This window comes from Elaeis guineensis, chromosome 13 (assembly GCF_000442705.2).
Source record: "Elaeis guineensis isolate ETL-2024a chromosome 13, EG11, whole genome shotgun sequence".
NCBI classification, from domain to species: domain Eukaryota; kingdom Viridiplantae; phylum Streptophyta; class Magnoliopsida; order Arecales; family Arecaceae; genus Elaeis; species Elaeis guineensis.
The window spans coordinates 7,696,333-7,717,776 of NC_026005.2; the positions used below are offsets into that span (position 1 = coordinate 7,696,333).

The 21,444-nt window shown below is 37.9% G+C and overlaps 3 protein-coding genes across 3 annotated transcripts; 1 reads left to right on the forward strand and 2 right to left on the reverse strand.

The window, feature by feature from the left end:
- Positions 1-772: 772 nt before the first annotated feature.
- On the forward strand, positions 773-3,003 carry LOC105032993 (FCS-Like Zinc finger 5). Its single transcript, XM_010907604.4, has 2 exons — positions 773-1,292; positions 2,502-3,003. Exons 1-2 carry the CDS (start codon positions 910-912, stop codon positions 2,668-2,670), a joined length of 552 nt encoding a protein of 183 aa, XP_010905906.1. The 5' UTR covers positions 773-909; the 3' UTR covers positions 2,671-3,003.
- A 9,342-nt stretch (positions 3,004-12,345) lies between these two features.
- LOC105032994 (chlorophyll a-b binding protein CP24 10A, chloroplastic-like) lies at positions 12,346-14,010 on the reverse strand. The gene is made up of 2 exons (XM_010907605.4): positions 13,641-14,010; positions 12,346-13,243 (listed from the first exon to the last, which is right to left on the reverse strand). Exons 1-2 carry the CDS (start codon positions 13,871-13,873, stop codon positions 12,694-12,696), a joined length of 783 nt encoding a protein of 260 aa, XP_010905907.1. The 5' UTR covers positions 13,874-14,010; the 3' UTR covers positions 12,346-12,693.
- A 1,754-nt stretch (positions 14,011-15,764) lies between these two features.
- Positions 15,765-16,684, reverse strand: LOC105033031 (non-specific lipid transfer protein GPI-anchored 4-like). The gene is made up of 2 exons (XM_010907666.2): positions 16,351-16,684; positions 15,765-15,802 (listed from the first exon to the last, which is right to left on the reverse strand). Exons 1-2 carry the CDS (start codon positions 16,682-16,684, stop codon positions 15,765-15,767), a joined length of 372 nt encoding a protein of 123 aa, XP_010905968.2.
- Positions 16,685-21,444: the final 4,760 nt, after the last annotated feature.

Sequence of the window (21,444 nt, forward strand, 5' to 3'; positions counted from 1 at the left end):
GATACGCACACACCAGTGTTTCAGTCACTACAGGTGCGGATAAGTGATCACTTACCCAATTTCCTCTAAGGAAGACATGTGAATCAGACGTGGCCTCTTTTGATAAAATCTAAAATCTAATCTATTTTATCATCAATCTTATAACGAGATTCTTCTGGATTGAGCTATATAATCCTAATTTGGCTCAATAAAAACCAAGGTTTAGATACAACTGGCTTGCTATGGATCCATCAAATGATGCATCAGATTTGTCCTACATTTTATGTTGAGAGTTGGATAGGCTGAAAGTTAAGAGGATAGACAAAGTTCTAATCTATACTCATCCAACCCTGTTCTTTTTATCCATGCTCAAGATCGAAACTCATAGATAAAATATCAACCATACAGTTGAATCTAGATAAGTACCTTCATCTTGATTATCAATCCTAAAAATTGGATCATCTCATTAGACCTATATAAACTTGACTTGAACACAAATTAGTTTTAAAAATTGAATGTAGCCATTAAAACTTGAAAAGAAATTTGGTCTGCCTCAACATGGTTTCACAAAATAACAAATGGATTTACATCTAAGTCTCCATCACCACATAATTACCACATGCCTGCCTAAGGAGGTAAGCTCACCACTGAGAAAATTGCAAGCCTATTAAATTTTACAGGCAAAAAATAACTAAATAGAAAACCGAAAGAAGAGCGGGATGAAGTAGATGGTTCGATGGAGCGATTGCAACCAATGGCCCAGATTGGTCCTCGACTCTTTTATCTCCCCCTCTCCTCCTCCTTCCCAAAACCCCCCCTCTCCAGCCACTCCCTTAGCTCAGACTACCTCGCCCCTCCCACTACCTTCGCTCAGACCTCTCTCTCTATATTTCCTTAATTCTCTAGAGCTTTATATCATCAAAGAGAGAGATGTTGTTGGGGAAGCGGCCGAGACCTCCGATGAGGAGGACGACAAGCATGACGGAGTTCTCGGGGGACATCCTCGCCGACGTGGAGGCTCCGCAGCCGTCCGATCAGGAGAGAGCCCATCACGGCCACGGCCACAACGGCCACCAGAGGGACCGTCAGCGGGCGGCGGCGGCGGAGAGCAGCGGGGGGCAGAGGAGGTACGCTGGGGCCGCCGGGGCGGAGTGGATGGACGCGCGGCACCTGGGAGCCATGGTGTCCCCCCGGGGCGCCGGCTACCGCCGGAGCTCCGGCGACTTGGCGATGGTGGAGACCGCCCCCTTCTTGAAGGCCTGCAGCCTCTGCAAGCGCCGCCTTGGCCCGGGCCGGGACACCTTCATGTACAGGTGCAGCTCCTGGACCACGATGGTTCCTCCTCTTAAAAATCCGATTTTTGTTTCTCATGTCGGAAAAAAATTGATCTTTTGCGTTCTTCGGGTTAAAAATCCGATTTTTTTTTTTTTTTATTACTCCTCCGTGGAATCAATTTCATCCTTTTCCGTTCTACTTTTTTTTTTTTTTTTTTTTAGAAATTTGGAGTTGCATAAGTGGGCATCATCTCATTGTTTCTAAAAGATAAGAATTTTCCTCATTTTCTGGTTTTATGTGATGATCTATCTCTTTTTTTTTTTTTTTGTTAATCTAACGAATTCTCATGGTTATGCCATGCTAGCTTTAGTTGATCCTGTTAGTTATATTTGTGCATCCAAGTCTGTTTTTTTGGGAATATTTAGAATTGTTAGTTTTATCTTTAGAACTTGGTTTATTTTCTGCCATGATATCTATTCAGTTAAACATTAAGATTTAGAGCTAATTTTTCTTTATCACGTTTTCCTTTAGTAACATGGTGATATTTGGGTGTTTGAATTTTGAATGCTTTTAATTAAGAATATTTTGATAGTATGATATTCCTTTAGATCTTTCTGAAATTTTTAATTACTCTTCAGTTATATATTTTTGGCATATTATTCCACTTCATACAGTCATTTATGGTCTTATAGACCTCTGAAAAACTATAGACAATTTACTTCCATAAAAAAAAAGGAGAGAAAAACTATAGACAACTCCAACAACAAAATAGCAGTCAGTCAAACTATAACCTATATGAACATCTCATATTACACTAGTCTAAAATCAATTACCGTTGTATGCTGACCATGAATAATGGATTTTCATGCATTTGATGCCTATCATTTCCTAGTGAAATAAATTACACTCCATGTATTGCTCAAAAACCATGCCACTAGTTCAGATCTATAGAAAAAAAAATCCAATCCAAACCACTGCGCTCCCATGAATAAATCCAGCATATATACACCTTTCCATGCATGCTACTTTTATAAAATTTTAAATCACACTGTCTCTAATTTGCAACACAAACAACTGAGGGGAATGCTTTTTAATTATATATTTCTATATGATACATGTCTTTTTTACGGACAAAAGCTACGTGATTCCCGGCTCTGAATAAGCTACTAGATCTTAATTTGTCCCTTGTTATTATAAGGTAGCTATGGTTTAATCTTTCTATCCTTTTCTTTTCTTATGTTCCACAGAGGTGACATTGCCTTCTGTAGCCTCGAGTGCAGGCAACAGCAGATGAATCTGGACGAGAGGAAGGAGAAGTGCTCCCTAACTTCCATTAAGGACTCTCCCCCTCCCACCACCACCAGCAGCTCCGAGCAGTCCGGTAATGGTGAAACTATCGCCGCTGCTTACGCTTAAACTCCATGCTTTCCAATGGAATTCCGAAAGCTTGCAGATATATCCATTGTGTATGCCATAAGGCAAAGGAAATAGATGTTGCTGGGTTTTATGGCTTTCCGGCATCAGTGCTGTTATCAGAGAACATGTTTGAAAGAGCTGATGCAAGTTATTTGCCGACTGTCTCTTTCTTCTTCTTTCCTCCTCTTTTTTTTTTTTTTTTTCCTTTCTTTTGCTTATTAATGTGAAGGAATGGGAGATGCTGCATATCTTTGTGGCTCTCTTTTTATTCCTGCGGAATATATGTTTACAGCTTGTGAATCAAATCATGGCTTTGGTTGGCTTGTGATTCAAGTTGGTAGGTTTCTCATATGAGTCAAGTGATTCCCCATCTCTGTCAAGTGATTCCTACTGGCCCTTGGCCTGGGAAGGAGGAATAGCACAAGCTTTCGGTGACAAAAGATGTGAAACCGTCAAATGCTCTTTTCTGAAGGAAGTTTAATGGCTTTGTTTTTTTTTTTTGGCACCAGCCTTTAATTGTGTTGAAGATTTGAGGCTCTCCATGCAACCAGAAATAATAAATGGTAAGGCCACCGCCAGTATCATTCATTGGTGCCGATGTGATAGGGTGGTACCCCACTAACGTGCTCACCGGGCTGATGGTTATTGGCAGCCAATGGGTTTTTGGTGCAGGTTGTATCATGTATTGATCAAGTATTAATCATGTATTAATATGATAACCCTGAGATCATCAAATTAGACTTAGCTCAGTTGATAGGCATTTCTCTTATGAGGAGAAGCCCTGGACTCAGACTTCACCATATGTTGAAAAATTACCTACAAAAACATCATGTTTCACTAAAATTAATGATAATGCCAAGATTTATTGATTAATTTATCTTTGGCTCATGCCTTGTACTCCGCTAGTAAATATGGTCAAGCAAAATTTAACCCATGATGCATGTTGTGGGCCTTCTGGAATATATTCTTAGACCTCTACGAGAAGGGTATCAAGTTGCTAGGGTGAGACCCATTCAGTTGATCTATTGTTATTTTCAATATCATAGATTCTATCATATGACCTCATGTAATCTTCATATAATTCTTAATATAATCAACAAATAAATTTATTTTTAACTTTTTAGTAAGTCTTTTCTTTGCTAATAAAAAAAGAAAAAAAAGCTTATCAAGAATATTCTTTGCATATAGAATATGAGAAGGGTGGTGGCCTAGTGGGTTAAGGACACTATTACTTTCTACGCACGGTAACTTGCCTATGAGACAGTACAGGTTTGGGGCCTTGGGAGTTGTTTACACTACATCTTTGCTTGATTGACAGGTGAGAGAATTATCCTTGAATTGGTCATCATGTGGAGTTAGGAACAAATATAATATGCATCTCAAGAGCTAAGATCGAATGGGCATAGAAGTCGGATTAAAGACATTTCGATAGAGATCGAATGAAAAGTATTTCATTATAGATGTCTAAATATGTAGAATGATGGTACGCTAATAGTATACTGAATATAGATACAGTAAAGGATTTTTAACTGATTGAATATGACTATTAGTCTGACGGTGGTACAAGTTCTATTGATTTAATAGATGATATCAAGTCAGGATGCAGAGTAGTGGGACACAACTGGCATCAATTACCCAGAAGTAAAAATAGACATGTATAGCAAATGGATATAGTGGATGATTATTTTATTTTAATATAAATAAAGATTTTTTCACAATCAATCTAATGAATTTTTATTTTTATTATAAATCTATTTTTTATCTTGAGAATATGTGTAATTTAATTTTTTTTATCAAAGATTGCTATAGTGTAGTGATATATCTCTACTGTAATCCAACGCTATATCTTTTACTCATCTTCAAAGATGCTGCGACGACAGCAAAAATCTTTGAGGATTAAGATATTTAGATACATACTATTCTGTATCATTTTTTTTGCTGATCGGATATCAATGACATGTCCGTGCACACCAATCTTAGGGGAGATTGGTATGCTTTTTTTCCGTCAGCCAATTGAGTTTTCTGGAATTCCAAATTTTCTAACGCCCATCTGGATGGGATGGGATGGGATGGGATGGGAAAAACGCCAACGAGGGTCCTGAATGATTCTGTTTAATTATATTTGCTTGGTTACATCACAGGATGATTAGTTAATGCATTAGTAAGTACAATAAACCTTTTAGTTGAGTGGTGGGAAGTAGGAATACGAAGGTGGGGAAGGTGTCAGCTTGCATAGGTTGGTCCCACCTCCACATGGAGAGAGAGAGAGAGAGAGAGAGATGCATTCTTTCCCCTGAGGCCTTTCATGTTTGGAGTGGGTCCATGGAAAGACGCATTGATGGAAACCCGGAACCCCACCATTATCACCATCCATTCCTTCCCACTACTTCAGCATCCATCACACGTCCTTCTCTCACTCTCAAATTTGCTGTATGACGTAGATCACAAGCAAAGAAATAGAAAAAAAAAAAGGTTGTGGTTTTCTAAGTTGTGACGTGGTCATGCACTGGTGCCAAAAAATCATGGTCCATTATTTTTAATAATAGAACTCACTATCAGGCATCAGCATCGTCTGACTCTGAGCCTTCAGAAGTTTAAATAGGTCTGGGTAGTCCACTTGATGCATGAGGAACATGTACCGCATCGACTGATTGGGTGAATCACCTCAAACTGATCTCTCCATTAACTTGACCACCTTTATAGCAAATTATATCTTTGTTGACAAACTACATTACCATCGGGCCATGTCACCTTTTTTTCTTTCTATTTTTTTGATGTTGGGTGCTGTCGACTTATCTAGCTTTATATGCTTTCCACTTGATCAGAAGATAATGTACGTGGTAAAAAAATATTACCAGATTTGATCTGTGCCAAAAGCATGACAGTTTTCACAATTTTAGACAACCATTATTTACTTATTTATTTTTTAGAATAAGCTTGGTGGCTTCATTTTTTGTGATAAATTCAAAGTATTTCTCCACTCAAGTGACAAGGAAGGTGCAAACCAGCATTCTGAAATCCCTTCAACAAATTTCGAAAACCATTTCTAATTATTATTCATCTTATAAGTTGAATATTTTTTTTTCAAACAATATATGCATGCATGCATGTGCGCACATGGGCAAAATCATTAACCATTATTAAAGTATTTGGCTTCCAAATAAAAATTCAGAGTTTTTAATCTAGTTTTGGATAATTTGCCACGAGTTGTTATAGGAAAGAAGAATGCGACAAATACCGTGCGTGTTTAATACGTGTGGAGAAGATTTTCTTTGGATGCATGAAATTACTCCTACATTGGCTCTCACTGCATGATCTTTTTGTCGCTTTTGACGGACCAATCTATCTTTGCAACATGCATTGCACAGAATTGATTCTAGACAAGGCAATCTTTATGCTATAATATGAGTTATTAGTTTAATGGAGTAAGATCTAGATTAAAAATAAAAAAAAAAAGATGAAGATCTGGGCAAGGAACAAATATTTAGGGGTCAATGAGGTGAGGGAACTTCGGTTGGGCCCTACAATGGGGGGGTGGGGGGAATTAAGTGGGGAGTTAATAAAACAATGGGATGGTTCCAAAGGCATTGCACTACTCGCCCGCATATAGAAAATATATTCCCCATTATTAAAAAAAAAAAAAAAAAAGCGAGAGAGAGGTTGTAGCTCGTAGGAGATGTGAAGGTTGATGTAGAAATAATGGAGAATTTTGGTATTCAATGGCTTCAAGGAACCGGCAGAAGGAAGGGTGTCTCCCTTTGTACATCATCTCTTGCCGTGACGGGGGAAGCCATGTCATTATTTTAATCCCCAAAGCAGAGACTACTATGGCTTGCCTCAGCCCTTATAATAGCCAACAAGGGCCCTGAGGTTACTTGGGTCCGGGGTTTGGGGAGTAGGGCACTGCTTTCCCTTTTGTTTATTGATTGTTTTCACTGCTTCCAAGTTTAGATGTTTTGTCCAAACCCCACTTTAAAAGGGATATATATTGTTGTTAAAGGCACTGACTCCAGTAACTTTGCAAGTTGTTATATAGTATGGTGTTGCATCTTTGAAAAAAGTTATGGGAGCTATCATCATGGTGAGAACCCAAATGATAGAAAGCACTTGAAATGCACTCATGGATTAAATATAGTTGATTTGTGTTCCTTATCCTCTGGTGAAACCACAATCCAACTGAAGAGGAATGGTTGTTGATGCTTGGTGGAGGCCATGAACTCTCATGATAGCAGCGACAAGTACTGCAAAAACAAGCTAATTCAGGTCAAATCAATGGAAACTCGCACTACTTCTGTATTTTTTTTTTTGGAAAGCAACTTGCACGCTTTACCCCCCCCCCCCCAAAAAAAAAAAAACTTGCACTGCTTTTAAAAACATGACATAGGTTTAATGAATCCTCAAAAGATCTTGCACAGTGAAAAATAATTGTGCAGGGTTTCTGTTCAGTATTTATGTACAGGCTGTGGTAACATACATATCTTTACTTCTTAATCAGAACTCCATTTTTCCTATTTTATAAAAGAATGGTTAAAATCTGAGAAAGTTAAGATAAATCTTGTATAAAATATACTATAAATATTCCATTCATTTTTTATATTTGATTTCAAGTTTATTAAAATAGAGTTTTAATATTTTTACAATGTTGCCAATTTTGAAGAGTGGTGAAACCATTCTGTGTCACTTCTCTGTTTGTTTGCTCCCTTTACATTATTTCAGCTCTAACAACATCTGGGTCGCAGTTTGCCTTCCTTTTCCACAAAATAATAATAATAATAATAATAATAATAATAATAATAATAATAATAATAATAATAATAATAATAATAATAATAATAATAAAAAACTATATTACCATGATGTCGTGATAAAAATAAAAATAAATAACCTTTAAGATCCTCTTATCTTCTTATTGCTGTTGTTACTGTTTTAAAAATAGCTTTCTTCACTCATTTTTCCAAAAGTTTGCTTCTCAATTTCAAACTTGATGTAGAACATTCTCTATACTGCTATACATAGTTGATAGGTTGGGAAATGAATTTGAGAAACACTACAAGAAATGAAAGTAAGACATGATTAATAACAATTTACAAAATTTAGGAAATAGAAAATATTTAAAACTATAAATAAAATTTGTATATTAAGTATCGAAAAAAATTATTTTGTAAAATTTAACAAAATATTAAAAACTATATCATAGTCAATATCCTCCCTCTTCCATCTCCTTAAAAATCTTCAAAAAAAAAAAAGCGAAATCCAAGGGTATACTAAATTTAATTAAATTTAAAATATAACTTTTAATAAGGTCATTATCTTACTTTTTCCCCATAGACATTGAATGATGGGACTCAGCCAATGCCTTTTGATTAGCCTATAAAAACAACCATCCTGAGCAATCAACCAAAGGGAAATGCAAAGTAGGTGGATGTGGGATTCCTTTTGTTGGAAATTTTAGGTTATGAACCATGTTCACTATGTGGTCCATTATCTAGGCTTATAGGCTGGTTGCATCATGTCTCATCTAACAAAAGCTGTGCTTCAGATTGGGTTCAAGTTCCCTAAAGAAGGCAAGATGAAGTAAGTAGCCAACTCTAAGCTGACTTTTAAGTGTAATTATGATAGGGACCAATAATAATGGGTATGTCAATCAACTGGAACATGAACAACAATGTTGACAAATTTCTGTGTTTTTCCTGCTTAGGTCTCCAAGTTTACTGATATCTTGCAAAAATAATTAAAACATGACAAGTCTTAAAACAAATATATTTATATTGATAATATTTTTCTTTATTGTTGGCATATAATTCTGATAAAATGAATTTTTAGAATGTTTAGTCACCATCAAAAATGGAAAAAGAAACCATCTAAGACTCTGATATCCACAGTCGTGCTGGTCCTTGCTTCCAATTTTGATCCAAGGACTCGTGGGAAACCAAAGAAAAGCCGAATTGGAAAGTTTCCATTGATTCTTTGTTGCTGATAAGAACACAGAAACAAAATTTTTCTTTCCTTTTTTGGAGAAAAACAGGTCATTGATTCAAATATATGGTACACAGAAGTTTCTGCCAAAACAAATCCAAGCATGACATATGTTAATCAAGGTGGAGGCTCAAAAGCATCAATACGGGCTCCAGCAAATGTGTTTCAGACTTTTAGTGTGGTTTAAATGGTCCAGAGATGAGATTTTCTTCTGAGAATAGATTGATGAATATCTGTGATTAACTTGTGTAGTGTTCTCAATCCACTCAATTCAAATCTTTTAAAAAAAATTTAAAAAAAATTGCTAAAAATAAAGTCTAAGTCTTCTTTTTAAATTAAAATATATGGTTTCTATTTATAATAATGAGGTTCATCTTTATACAATTCAAATTAGATTTTTCTTTTTCTTTGAATATGAGTAACTTTTCAAAATTAGATATGACCAGTATAAATAAACATAAAAATGCTAAAATCCTACAAGAGATAGATCTTGACTCCAATATTAACTATGCTTTCCATCGATCTAGATTATTCTTTTTGGATTGGAGAGTATACTCGATCTAAATTTTTTCTGAAGGAAAATATGATTTTATTTATTTTGAAGCCCAAATAATAGAATTTGGACCTAATTGCTAACTACACAACCCTTTTTAATAGCAGTCCCACGTCATAGATCTTGAAAAGTAATCTGATTTGAGAAAAAGATTATTCGATTAGGTGTCATATGATCAAGTACGTTAGGATCCTCAGAAATTTGGCAAACGATTTAGCATTCCGATACGGTAGATCTCATTTTTGAATTATGTCCATCTCTATTTGTAATAGTCAAAATGATACATATAAAATCTGATGATTTTTCTAGATCAAGTGGAGACAAATAGGTGTGTCCTAAGTGGTGCAAGTCCTAACCCTCCTTGTCCCCTTCTAATTGCTGAAGAGGCAATGAGTCATGAAATGACACCTTTCATGTGGGAACAAACAAAGCCCTGAAGACAAGCTGACTGCTGACCTGAAGTGCTTGGATTCTTCTTCTTTTATATTATCGAGAATAACCTCTGTTGACAAGCTTGTTTGGCCTTCTTCATAAGAACTGTCATTCGAACTCAAAGGCATGGAAGCCTTTTGTTGTACTTTCTGTATTCCTCTTGGAAAGCTACATTGAGCCTTACAAGGAGGGTTGGTGAGCCGTCCACGGCTCAAGTGCCCAATAAGGAATCCCAACATATTGGTTGTTAGATGGTAAATGAATATGGAGTTGGATATGAATGCTGATTCGCACATGTTTTGAGGAATTAAAGATTGCAAGTAGAAGGAATCGGGAAACAGTACAGCATCAACTTCGATTAGTAGAAAGCTTCAATTAATTACTTCTTCCTATGCTTTATAAGCTACTACTCCAAGTTCCTCCTTCAAAATGCTATTGAAGTTTAAGCATGCTTTCCAAAACTATGTCTCCATTAAATAAATTGGGCATGAAACTACTTGAGCAATTTTTTTTCTTTTGAACTGTCGATGCAAAAATCCTCTTACATGCGCTTTTGACTTTTGAGCAACATTTCATGACTAGCAGGATACTAAAAATCGGACCTTTGCGTACTAATCCTTCTACATCTCTACATAATTGTTATCTATTTTCTCTATGAAGTGATGAAAGATTATAATTCTTGGAGTCTCCTGCATATTCTTCTAGCATGGAGGAATCCGACTAGAAGTCATGTTGCAATGCCTATGTATAATTTTCTTGTGCACGTGTAATAGTTCCAGTCATTAATGTAAGGATCGAATAAGATAAAGGTAGATGCAATCTATCTAGTATTTGTTTAAGAAACTTATGAGTGTATTTCTAAGTATGCCCACATTGATGTTGGTTGGAAATAGGCTGAGCATAGGCCAGCTTGATTCTTATCTGTCTTGGTGCAAGTAGTTATATATCTATAGGAATCGGCACATGGGGATGGCAGATAAGCATTTAATCCTGCATGTTAAATGAAATAGTTCAAAATGGTCTGAAGACCAATGCATCTTGAAACAAATGTTATGGCCAATATGTTTATCTTCATATTGTCGTAGATCTCGCTGCATAGAGCATACTTCTTTGAGGCAGTTGCTACAAATTTAGACTGTAGCAAGTGGGTTATTGCGCATGGTCGACGAGTTTATCTTAATTGTTCCCAAGAAATGTGTTTATCTTTATGCTCTAGTTATGTTGTAGGTCATGTGGGATTAAGCTGCGATCGATAAGGGACTAACCTGCACAATTTGGCTCACTTCCATTTGGCCTAGATCGTAATAATCTGATAACAATCTGAAATAAGCCTAATAAGAAAAACTAACAACCCAGTATAGAGAAAACTAAGGAAATCAGTTAATAAACCGCATTTGGACCAAAGAGATACGAATTTCGTGTCCCAAAAAACAGGCCAGAGCCCTCTCACACCGAAGCCAAGCCCAAAAGTTTTGGTAGAAGCTATCAAAATGTTGTCTGAACCCATCTTCAGAAGCTACATGGAGAAACTTTATTGTCTTTAAGAAAACTAGAAGCAAAAAAGAAATTCATTAAGAAAACATTTTCGCTGGAGAATTATTTCTTGAGAAATATGCAAGCCTCCATGCATGACCATGCATCAAGATTTAGCCGTTGGTAGCTAGGGCAGTTAGTAATTGGATATTAAGTCCCAGTGATTCTTATGTCTTTCTTGAGTTCTATCATTAGACTTTAAGGTTCATGCGGTGGATGAATTTGATGTGTAAGAAACTAGGAAATTCTTCTTAAAATATAGATCGACTTATTCATATTTCTCTGAAGAAAAAGTTATACAAGGGATCATGAACACACAAAACTCTATTAATTTTTGATCGAAAAATGCTATCCTTTGCCATGCACTCCGCTGTCGACCACGTTTTATCCATCATCTCATGCAGCCGCTAACGAGGCATCTGATGCTTCAACAACAACCCCTCATGGATCATATCAAACCTCAATTCCCCCTCGCCATATCCTGCACAGTGAATAGAAGGGTGAATCAAGTGTTGTGGCATAGCATTACCCTCCATGCGTAGCAACGAGCAAGCTTTGTACTGGGCCATTAGCAGCCCAGGCTTGGCCTCTATATAAATGGGGAAACCTAAACACTTTCCCAGCCTGTAGAAGAAGTTAGTACGCCCAAACTTGGTTCGGCCATGAAACAAGGATTATGCTGGGCTTAGCTCATTTTATCTCATTAGTTATTAAATGGATTTTTCAATGATCTGGATCTGCTGGATCTAGTGTTGTCCTTATTTCTGTTACATAGAATGGCTACTTTTTTTAGTTTATGCGTGTGCCGATCCTAGACTACGATTTAGACCTAATTTTCATTCGAAGAGACCTCTAAACCGGATGATGAACTAGTCCTGGAAATAGAGATCCCAGCTCTCTCTTGCTCCTGATCCTATTATAGAGGGACCAATCGTGGAGGATGGAAATCCTATCAAATTTATGCTGGTGAACAAAATCACACATAGTATGGTTATCTTCTTTTAGGCAACCCGACTTAGATTTCTCAAGAGTTAGCCTTTATAATTTATCTCCTTCTACCTCCTTATGAACCGATCACTTGGTGATGCAAGGAATCCATAGTTTTACTTGGTGAATTTCAGGTGTAAAGAAATGAAGTCCTTTTCTGCTTAAAAAGGAACCCAAATAGAAGGCCCATGCCATGACTCAACAACTTATACTTGTTCCAACTATAAAAACTATCATAATCTTTTCTCTTTTTTCTTTGGTCTACATACATATATAATTTGTACCAAAAAAGATAAAAGAGTTCCTGCCTCACAACCAAATTTGTGTAATAATACGAACACAAGAAAGTGAGCGTTACTGCACCACAACTCTGCATAGGGAGAGCCAGACCAAACCACCAATCGATCCCAGTGTTCCACTACGTTTTTTCTGCAGCCAAAGAGTGGATGGATACCAAGAAAAAGACAAGCAAGGCCTGATCAAAGAGATGAGGAGAATAAAGAAAGAAGAGAGAGAGAGAGAGAGAGGGAAACGTTGTTTGTTTACAAGCCCAAGGCACCCAGAGGGGTCTTCCCCTGGGCAGCCTCAAAGTAGAAGATAAGCATGGCTAGCATGGCGATCCTTGCATGCTTGATCTCTGCCACCTTGAGCCTCTCGAGCTTCTCGACATCCGGCACGTAGACGCCATCCTTGATGGTGCCTGCGAGGGACAAGGGGTCGAAGAACTTGCCGCCGGGGTATCCCTGGTCGCCAGTGGCGTTGGCGAAGTTCTCGGCGGTGCGAGACCAGGGGGTGGCCCACTCCACGGACTGGGACTCCGGGTTGAAGAAGTCGACCCAGCGCTTGGACTCGACCCACCCCATGAGGAGGAGCTGGGTCCCGAGGAGGGACCCGAAGGAGAAGGGGGCGATGGCGCCCGGGTCGGCGCCGGCCTCGAACCAGGGGACGCCGCTCCACGCCTGGCCGACGAAGATGCCCACCACGGCGGCCATGGCCCACCGCCCGTGGATCAGCTCCGCCTCCCGGTACCACTTTAGGAACGCCGGGTCCTTCCCCAACCCCAGCGGGTCGAATCCGTAGTCACCCGGCAGCCTGCATGCATGCATCCATACTTCTGAGTTTTACCTCCAAATCATCAAACAATTAAATTGGTTGGGGAATTCTCCAATTTTAGCTCCTGATATCTTTTCTCCATTTTTTTTTGTTCTTTTCATCTTTTCTCCATAAAAGAGAGAGATGGGGATGAAACTAGAAACAGAATTATAAGTTATGAAGAATAGTTTCTTAATTGTTATGATATAGATACATGTTTTTTTTTTTTGATAAAAAAATCTAACAAAGTATAGTAATGTATGCATATTAAAATTTACACATATATCTGACTAGCTAATTATATATATCCTTCACAAAATTTATGATCAAGGTCTGTTTCTTAGGACTGGATAACAATTGTAAGCATAGATATATACAAAGTGATCACAACACTTACGAGCCATCGAGCCATTCAGGGTCGATTAAGTTGCCACCACCCTTTACGAAAGGTATCCATGACTTCTTAGGTGCGGCGGCGGCGACGACGAGCAACCTCCGGGATGAACCGGTGACGGCAGACTTGCCACCAATGGCAGCATTCAAAAGAGTGCGGCCAGTACTCCTCGAGCCAGAGAGGAAGGGAGTGGATAGGCCCTGGACAACTACAGCAGAGGTGGAAGCCATTGCCATCGCTCCTCTTCTATGCGTAACAAAGCCCTTTTTTTTTTGGTTGTCAGGCCTTAGGTCTCTCTCTCTCTCTAGCTGGTGGGCGGTATAATTGTTATACCGTAGCGTGATTTGGGAAATGAGGTTGGAGAAGGATCCCGGAAATCTGGAGAACGAGGAGGGTAGATTGCTGACCCATGGAAAGAAGTTCTCCATCCATTTCTTCAGCTATCTGCCTTACACGTGGATAGTGCAATGCCCTCTTACTGGCTGATTTTTTATTAGGTATGTTCTGGATGGTAGATGGTAAACATCCAAAGACGCAAGTGGGCTGTTTGGCCCGTTGGGTCGAATTGCGAGAAACCGTAAAAAATTTTAAACTAAAATTGGATCGGATATGAATTAGATACCAGCATATCCATATCTATATTTATTTTATCTTACGAATACAAATATAAATATAAATATTATTTATATATAAAAATTTATATCTATATTTATTTTAAAAAAAATTATAGATATAATTACAAATATAATTTAGATAATTAAATTTTATGACTTCAAAAAATAGAAGATAAATCAAATTAATAATATTTTTATATGATTATATATATATTTTTTATATCTATATCTATTTTTCTACTGTCTATATCTAAATTGATTCAAATATGAAAAAAAATTTAAATAAATAATATCCATACCACTTTTAATCCTTCATAATTTTGTCATGTAGATTTATTTGAATAAAAAATTATATAAATCTTATGTAAAACTGAATGATCAAATTTTTTTTTTAAAATTTTATATTTCATCGAATCAAATTAATCAAATTATAAACATTCTCCGTATATGTTCTAAATCTAATACGTGATGTATTTCCGAATCTGTATTTTCTAATTCTATCACCAATAAGTTACTGAGATTCATGCAAACTGGCTCATCCATCTATCAATAAATGCATAAATCTAGTAACGAATGAAAAAGTAATATTATTAGACCATAAGTTCTTTATTTAATTTTCATGGTAGTTCGGGCTACTAAATATCTCCATAAAAGAAAATAAAATTGAACTCCAGAAGTCTAAACAAAGAAACATGAGACATCCCCATTGACTAATACTAATTAAAGAAACATTAGACAGCCTTACTGCAACCATTGACTAATACTAATTTTAAAGCAAAGGACAATTAACAACCAGTCCCTGAAAAGTTCCAACTCATAAAAAACTGGAGACAACAAAAAAAACATTGGAGCAACCTAAAGCTCCAAGTACGAGCATGCAGCAACAACCAAAGCAATCATAGCCGTCATGATAGAGATTGGGAGCCTCCCAGCAGTAGACGACTCATTTTCTGAATATGACTCTGCTGGAGCTGGGCCTGGCGGCAGCGACGGCGGCCCTGCTGATGGTGAAGGTGGTGTCGTTGGACAGGGTGGTTTCTTTGATGGCGGCGCAGAATATGGTGGAGGAACAGCTGGAGAATGTGGTGGCGGCACGGCCGGAGAATGTGGTGGCGGTGACTTTGGTGTTGGAGAAGGCAATGGAGTTGGTTTCGATGGTGGTGGAGGCACCGGAGTTGACTTTGGTGGCGAGGGTGGTGCCGGAGTTGGAGTTGGTGGTCTCTTGGGTGGTGCAGGCGTTGGCTTTGGAGGTGGAGCTGAATTCAAATATAGAAAAATACAACGAAATTAAGCAATTGTTATTCAAAGAATATTGTGAGCAATAGCAGCTTATAATCAGAATCAAATGTGAGATTGCTGTAAGTTGTTCAAAGAAAGAAAACCTACATTTCGTCGTTGATTATATAGTCAATACATGCAGACATGAATTTCCATATAGTATATTAAAATGCAAAAAAAAAAAAGAAAAAAAAAATCACAGAATAGGGTATGATGGCAAGGTGCTTAAATGTAGTCACGTACCGGGGACTGGGACACTTGGAGGTGTTGGAACTGAAACAACAAATAGAAGCAGAACGTATCAATCAAACCAAAAAATTAAAATGTTGTCTAGGAATAGCAGAACAACGAAGAAATATATATAATACAGCAACAATGGATAAACAATTAAATAATAAACGCCATCAAATCAGTAAGAAATGAAAACTTTGTAAACTTGAAGTTTTTTTAATATTAATGGTCCTCTTTATCAGAAGAAATCACTTGCTCAGGTAAATGATATTCAAAGTGATTATTACTGCCTATGCTCCAATCGCTTACAAAATTGATCTTCTATTCTTCTTGTTCATCTGATCTACATAAAAATTATCACCTCACAGAAGGATTCTTTGTATCCAAATGTTCAAATCCAACAGTCTAAACGGTAAATTGATCATAACACATCATATTACAACACCAAGTGAAAACAGATCAAAAAGATGATTCAGATTTATGAAGTACAGAGTTCTCATATATTAATAATTCTCACTGTAATGACCCTAATAATGCCTGTCAGGAAGTCGCAGATAAACTTTGATCATGAAACATAGGTAAGTACGTACCACCACAATCTCCTACTGAGTCTTTGATCGAACAAGCTGCCGGTAGACCGACAGCCCGTTTCATGTCAAGAACAATCCCCATTTGGATTGCTTCCTGAAGGGCAGCACAGAGACATGTCGGGCTTATCTTCACGACACTCGACACACCTTCACAGCACTCTTTGTCAGGCCACCTCTGCTTGCTCCCCACGCACACGTATGGCAAGCATTCCATCATGTCCATGACGACATCATCACAGTTCATCGATGACGCCGGAGGCGGAGAGGAGGAGGCGGTGGCGGCCGAGAGGGCCAAGGTGGCGAGGAGAGAGACCACCCACACGAGCCTAGCCATTGTGGTGGTGGTGTTGGTCGAGGAGATGAAGAGAAGGGAGGAATGGATAGGAGGAGCGATGAGAGGTTTGGGCTTTGGGGATACATATATAGGATGGAATATTTATAAGCAGGGAGGGAGGATCCTAACGGTATTAGGTGCTAAACAGTTCGATTGGATTTGGACTCTCTGTTGGCTGGCGTTTATCTTCTGGGATCTAATCTAGTATTAGCTTAACTGTGTAAATTGTGGGGTCTTTTGTTTTTGAATTACCTGCATTTGGTTACATTTGACGAGATTCGAACTTAAACAGAAGAGGGAAAATCCGAACAAGTTGTGATCTTCTAGAGCCGTCTTGGGTGGATGGTGCATGCGTTCCAGTAAAACTAGAGAGGGTTCGATTTTCAGCACGACTCTGAAAGCTTGCTGCTTGCTTGATCAGTAAAGTTGAATGAATAAAAATAGATATGCATGGCATGACTTCAATCAGAGACGGCAATTTTAGCCGGCCTAGCAGGAATCCAATCCAATTTGAATGAAGTAGATTTTATCTAACCTGTTTAAACTCGAAAGCGAGTATAGATTTTTGATATAATATCTGAAGCGAATTTGGATTGGATACAGATAACGATATACCTATATCAATATAATATAATCTTAATCCACACTCACTTCAATTCACTCTAGTAGATGATTGTGGTTACAGCCCCATTTGCTTAGGTCCTTTCTCCCATGCTTTACCTAATAATTTATTATTATTGAAACTTAAAAAATATATATATTTTATAAAAACCACAATAACCCATTATTTTTATTTATTTTATCTATAAGTCTTCAACTAATTTGAATTGTACATAAATTGATTCTTATTAGCATATATTGTAATTATTAATGTATATTAAAATTCTCTCAATGTGAACCAAGAATTGGATCACAAAAAAATGAATCATAAGCTTCTCTCATTTATATAGCAACTATGATCCCATTAATTATAGTTATAAGCTATAATTTTTCAATCCGACTTGATCTGATCCGATTTATCTTGTCTATCTCACTCGACCAGCCACTTGCCCCCGTTAACTCTATCCAAACCGATATGGTGTGGGATGGGCATGGGCATAAAATTTTTAATTATAAAATAGGTACGATTGTTGGCTGACCCATTAGTTATCCCAACAGTTTAACTCCATGGACGCCACTAGCAACCAGGAATGTAGATTTATATGCAAGAAAAATAGTTGAGCAAATTAGTCCACAAATGTACCATGGATAAAATAATAACAGCAACAATAATTATAATAATACCATTGTACTCTTCCAACCCTTTTTCTTTTCATGGGTCCGTTCTTGGGCCCTTTTTCATCCACAGAGCACAGTGATAAGAACATGTTGCAAGCATATGATGGATCTAGCATAAATCGATGACTACAAGAAACACGTATCTTCTCTTTCGCTAGTTTTTGCTTTGATTCCTTCGTACAATCCCTCGAAAGATAATTCTATAGGAGACTCCTGAAGCATTTTTCTTCCTTAAATTGGTTGTCCTGTTGCCTCAAAATGGTGACTGGTGGAGAAAAAGAAACTCTAGACCTTCTCCTCTTTCTTACTTCTTCTTGTTGTTTTTTTATTTATGAAAATCGACTGCAGACCCGATTTGCATCACTTGTTTTGCTTTCTTTTTATTTTTGAAATTCAAAATCCGATATAAGAAAGATGCGTAGTTCAATTATTTCTATTTTTATTTTTTAAAGTGACCACCAAAATTTATTAAAAAATGAAAGTAAAATAGTTTTTACTTTTACTAGTCCTCTAAATAACTTTTGGAGCTACAAACCAGCTCCTTGCATCAAGTGTCCTAATCCCCACAATCTCTCTCTCTCCTCTCCCCCCTCCCTCCCTCCCTTCCGAGCCCTATTCCAAGATATTGGTAGTTTCCACCGGTGAGAAATATATATTTGTCTCGAAGAATTGCATATTGACAAGGAGCATTGTCCGATTTTGATATAGATGTATTCAGATCTAACAGTCTTCAAGCCCCACCTTGGCGTCATCATGGGCATCCTCTCTCTTATCCTCTTGCTCCGGGCTTTAAAGTTGATTTTGGCCAAGATCAGTATACACATGTTCTAAGTGTAACAATTTAGGAGCTGATTTCAAAAAGCTAGCTACAGAATGTCATTTGGATTTTTTGATCTTATATAAATATATTCATAAATATCATCATCGGTTCATTGTCAACTCCAATGAACTCGTGTATAGTATGTTCTGATTCTAAAATTTTATATAAAAAAATTAACCGAAATATATTATTTAAAATTTTTAATCTTATATAAATATTCAAAAACTTTTCAATGAATAATCAATGTGGATTAAATATGCATTCGCACGAATTCTGGCTCATGGATGATTGATAGATCGAGCGGTGGCCCGTAACGGTGCACCATAGCTTCTATTTCACTACCAAAGAATCCAACCGGCAAGGGAACAGTCATATGGCTGATGGGCTAGGGTCCATACCTCTGGAAAGGATAACTAATTCGGGAGCTCTGCCTCGAGCTTGGAGGTGGAATAGGCACCTTTCGCTAGCTTGAAGGACTTTGTAACAATAGGAATTAATGGATGAGGAGACAAGGAGGAGCTTGGCCTTATCTATCTTCTACATTCGATGGTAGTTTGCTATGGGAAAAGCACTACATATAGATTTCATTGTAGTAGGGACGGAATCGAATTGCAAGATGCGGTGCCACAGCTTGGAGAGAGAGGAAGAGGGCAAGGGCCGAGGATGGGGATGATGCCAGAGAAGAGGATCTGGATGTCTACTTACTAAAAATATTTCACATGTTTATTATAAAAATATAAACAGCAATGACAACCAAATATGTTTATGTTGTCAAAAAGTAAGAAAAAATGAAAATAAAATTTTATTTAATTTTTTTTTGAAAAAAAAAAAATTGACAAAGTACTTTTAGTAGTTTGATTTGTCTCTTGCTCACCTGGTGTTTGTTTGGGCCAGGTATGAGGGTTTTTAGGTTCTTTTTTATTTCCTATTCTTGGCATGGTCACAAATTCAACATTTTGAAAAAAATTGGCTGGAGTTCAGAATCGAAAATATATGGAGAAAACAGAAAATAATTGCTAAACCTTAAAATGAACTCAGAGTAAAACAAATAAAATAGGAGAAATAAATGTAACATCACTGATGTATTATTACTTGAATAAGTTAAAGCAAGGATTGGAAGTCATTGACAGGAAATAATAGCAATAGCAGTTTCATATTAACGACACAAACATTATCAGTTTTGTTATTTATAAATATTTCATTAATAAGTTGGGAAAAGTCATTTTTAAAAATTGAGCAGTACTAAGCATACGCCAAGCTTTTCAAATTAGTTGATGGTTTTATATTCTTGTTAAGATTTTCTTCCCCTTCTGAACTAACTTGACCCACTCACTTCCTATATAATTACCTAGCCAAATCTGCTCCCCCTCTAATAACTTAAAAAAAAAAAAGAAAGAAACAAATGCTCCCTTTTATATTTTGGGTTGGAGAACTGTCTCTGCTGACAATCTAAGGAAAGAAGTTCCCCCTGGCATAACCTTGTACAATAATTCAATAAATTAGTGGGAAGCCCAATACCATACATGAAATGGTGGAAGCCAAGACTTCCAATCTTTGCCTTCACAGAATGTATGGTGGCCCAGAAACTCAAGTCCATTTGACTACCAGGTTCTCTCTGGATTCCATCTACATGAAAATTCTAACATGTTCTACCTTATTGGAAGGGGACAACCTTCCATCTCTCAATCCAATATCCTCTACAGTGAAATCTATGCACTATAGAATGCTATGCTGTGCTCGATTTCCACCGTCAAGAGATGGACAGCTATCAATAGTGACACATCTCGAATGGCATGCAAGGCCATTCTGTTTAACACAAGATTTGCTGAACCAGTACCGCCGGCCGTTTCGACCGACCGATGGTACGATTCGGTATGGTTTCATACCGTACCGAACCGACGATCCGAATCGGAAGAAGAAAGTGAGAAATTGAGAGAAATAGAGAGAGAGAAAGAGGAAGAAAAAAAAAAGAGGGAGGAGAAGGAGCCAGTGGAGCCGCCGGACGGCCTTCGACTGGCCGTCGGAGGGCGCTGTCCACGCGCGCGGTGCCGCAGGCGTGAAACAGAGGCATCGCGATGCCTCTGTTTCTCAATTTTTTTTAAAAACGTGGTTTTAAGTAAAGTCGGCAAACGATTTGCCGGCTTCACGATTTTTATTTTTATTTTTTTAAATTTTTAAGTCGGCAATCCAATTGCCGACTTCATAAATTTAAAACAAAAAAAAAAGTAAAAATCGAAACAGACGACGTCTGTTTCGAAAAAGAAGAAGGGGGCGGAGCCGCGGAGGGGCTCAGCCCGCTCGACCGTCCTCGGGCCGTCGACGTCGGCTCGCCGGCCATCAGGAGCTTCGCAACAGAGGCACCGTCTGTCCGGTAGATTCTCCACCCTCCCTCCGAACGTTCTCTCTCTCTTTTTTACTCTCTTGAAAGCCCTATCGGACGATACGGCGCTCGGAAGCCCTCCAACGGTCGTAGCCGGCCACCGCCGGCCTCCGATGGCTCCCACCTCCCTCTCTTCCCTTCCCTCTCTCTCTTTCTCACTTTCTGTTCTTTATTCGTCGGTACCGCCGGTGTACCGATTTTACCGGCCGAATCGTGCCGGTTCCCCGCCGGTCCGGTATGAGATGGGATGTACCGACCGGTTCGATATGGTATGGCAAACTT

What these genes read in the sequence shown, in the direction of transcription:
- LOC105033031 (XM_010907666.2), bottom strand. Translation starts at nt 16,684, where the DNA reads ATGGCTAGGCTCGTGTGGGTGGTCTCTCTCCTCGCCACCTTGGCCCTC. An exon ending in CTCAGTAGGAGATTGTGGTG is followed by an intron (nt 15,803 to 16,350) that starts GTACGTACTTAC and finishes TTGTTGTTTCAG; the next exon opens with TTCCAACACCTCCAAGTGTC.
- LOC105032994 (XM_010907605.4), bottom strand. Translation starts at nt 13,873, where the DNA reads ATGGCAATGGCTTCCACCTCTGCTGTAGTTGTCCAGGGCCTATCCACT. An exon ending in CCTGAATGGCTCGATGGCTC is followed by an intron (nt 13,244 to 13,640) that starts GTAAGTGTTGTG and finishes GCATGCATGCAG; the next exon opens with GCTGCCGGGTGACTACGGAT.
- LOC105032993 (XM_010907604.4), top strand. Translation starts at nt 910, where the DNA reads ATGTTGTTGGGGAAGCGGCCGAGACCTCCGATGAGGAGGACGACAAGC. An exon ending in CGGGACACCTTCATGTACAG is followed by an intron (nt 1,293 to 2,501) that starts GTGCAGCTCCTG and finishes TATGTTCCACAG; the next exon opens with AGGTGACATTGCCTTCTGTA.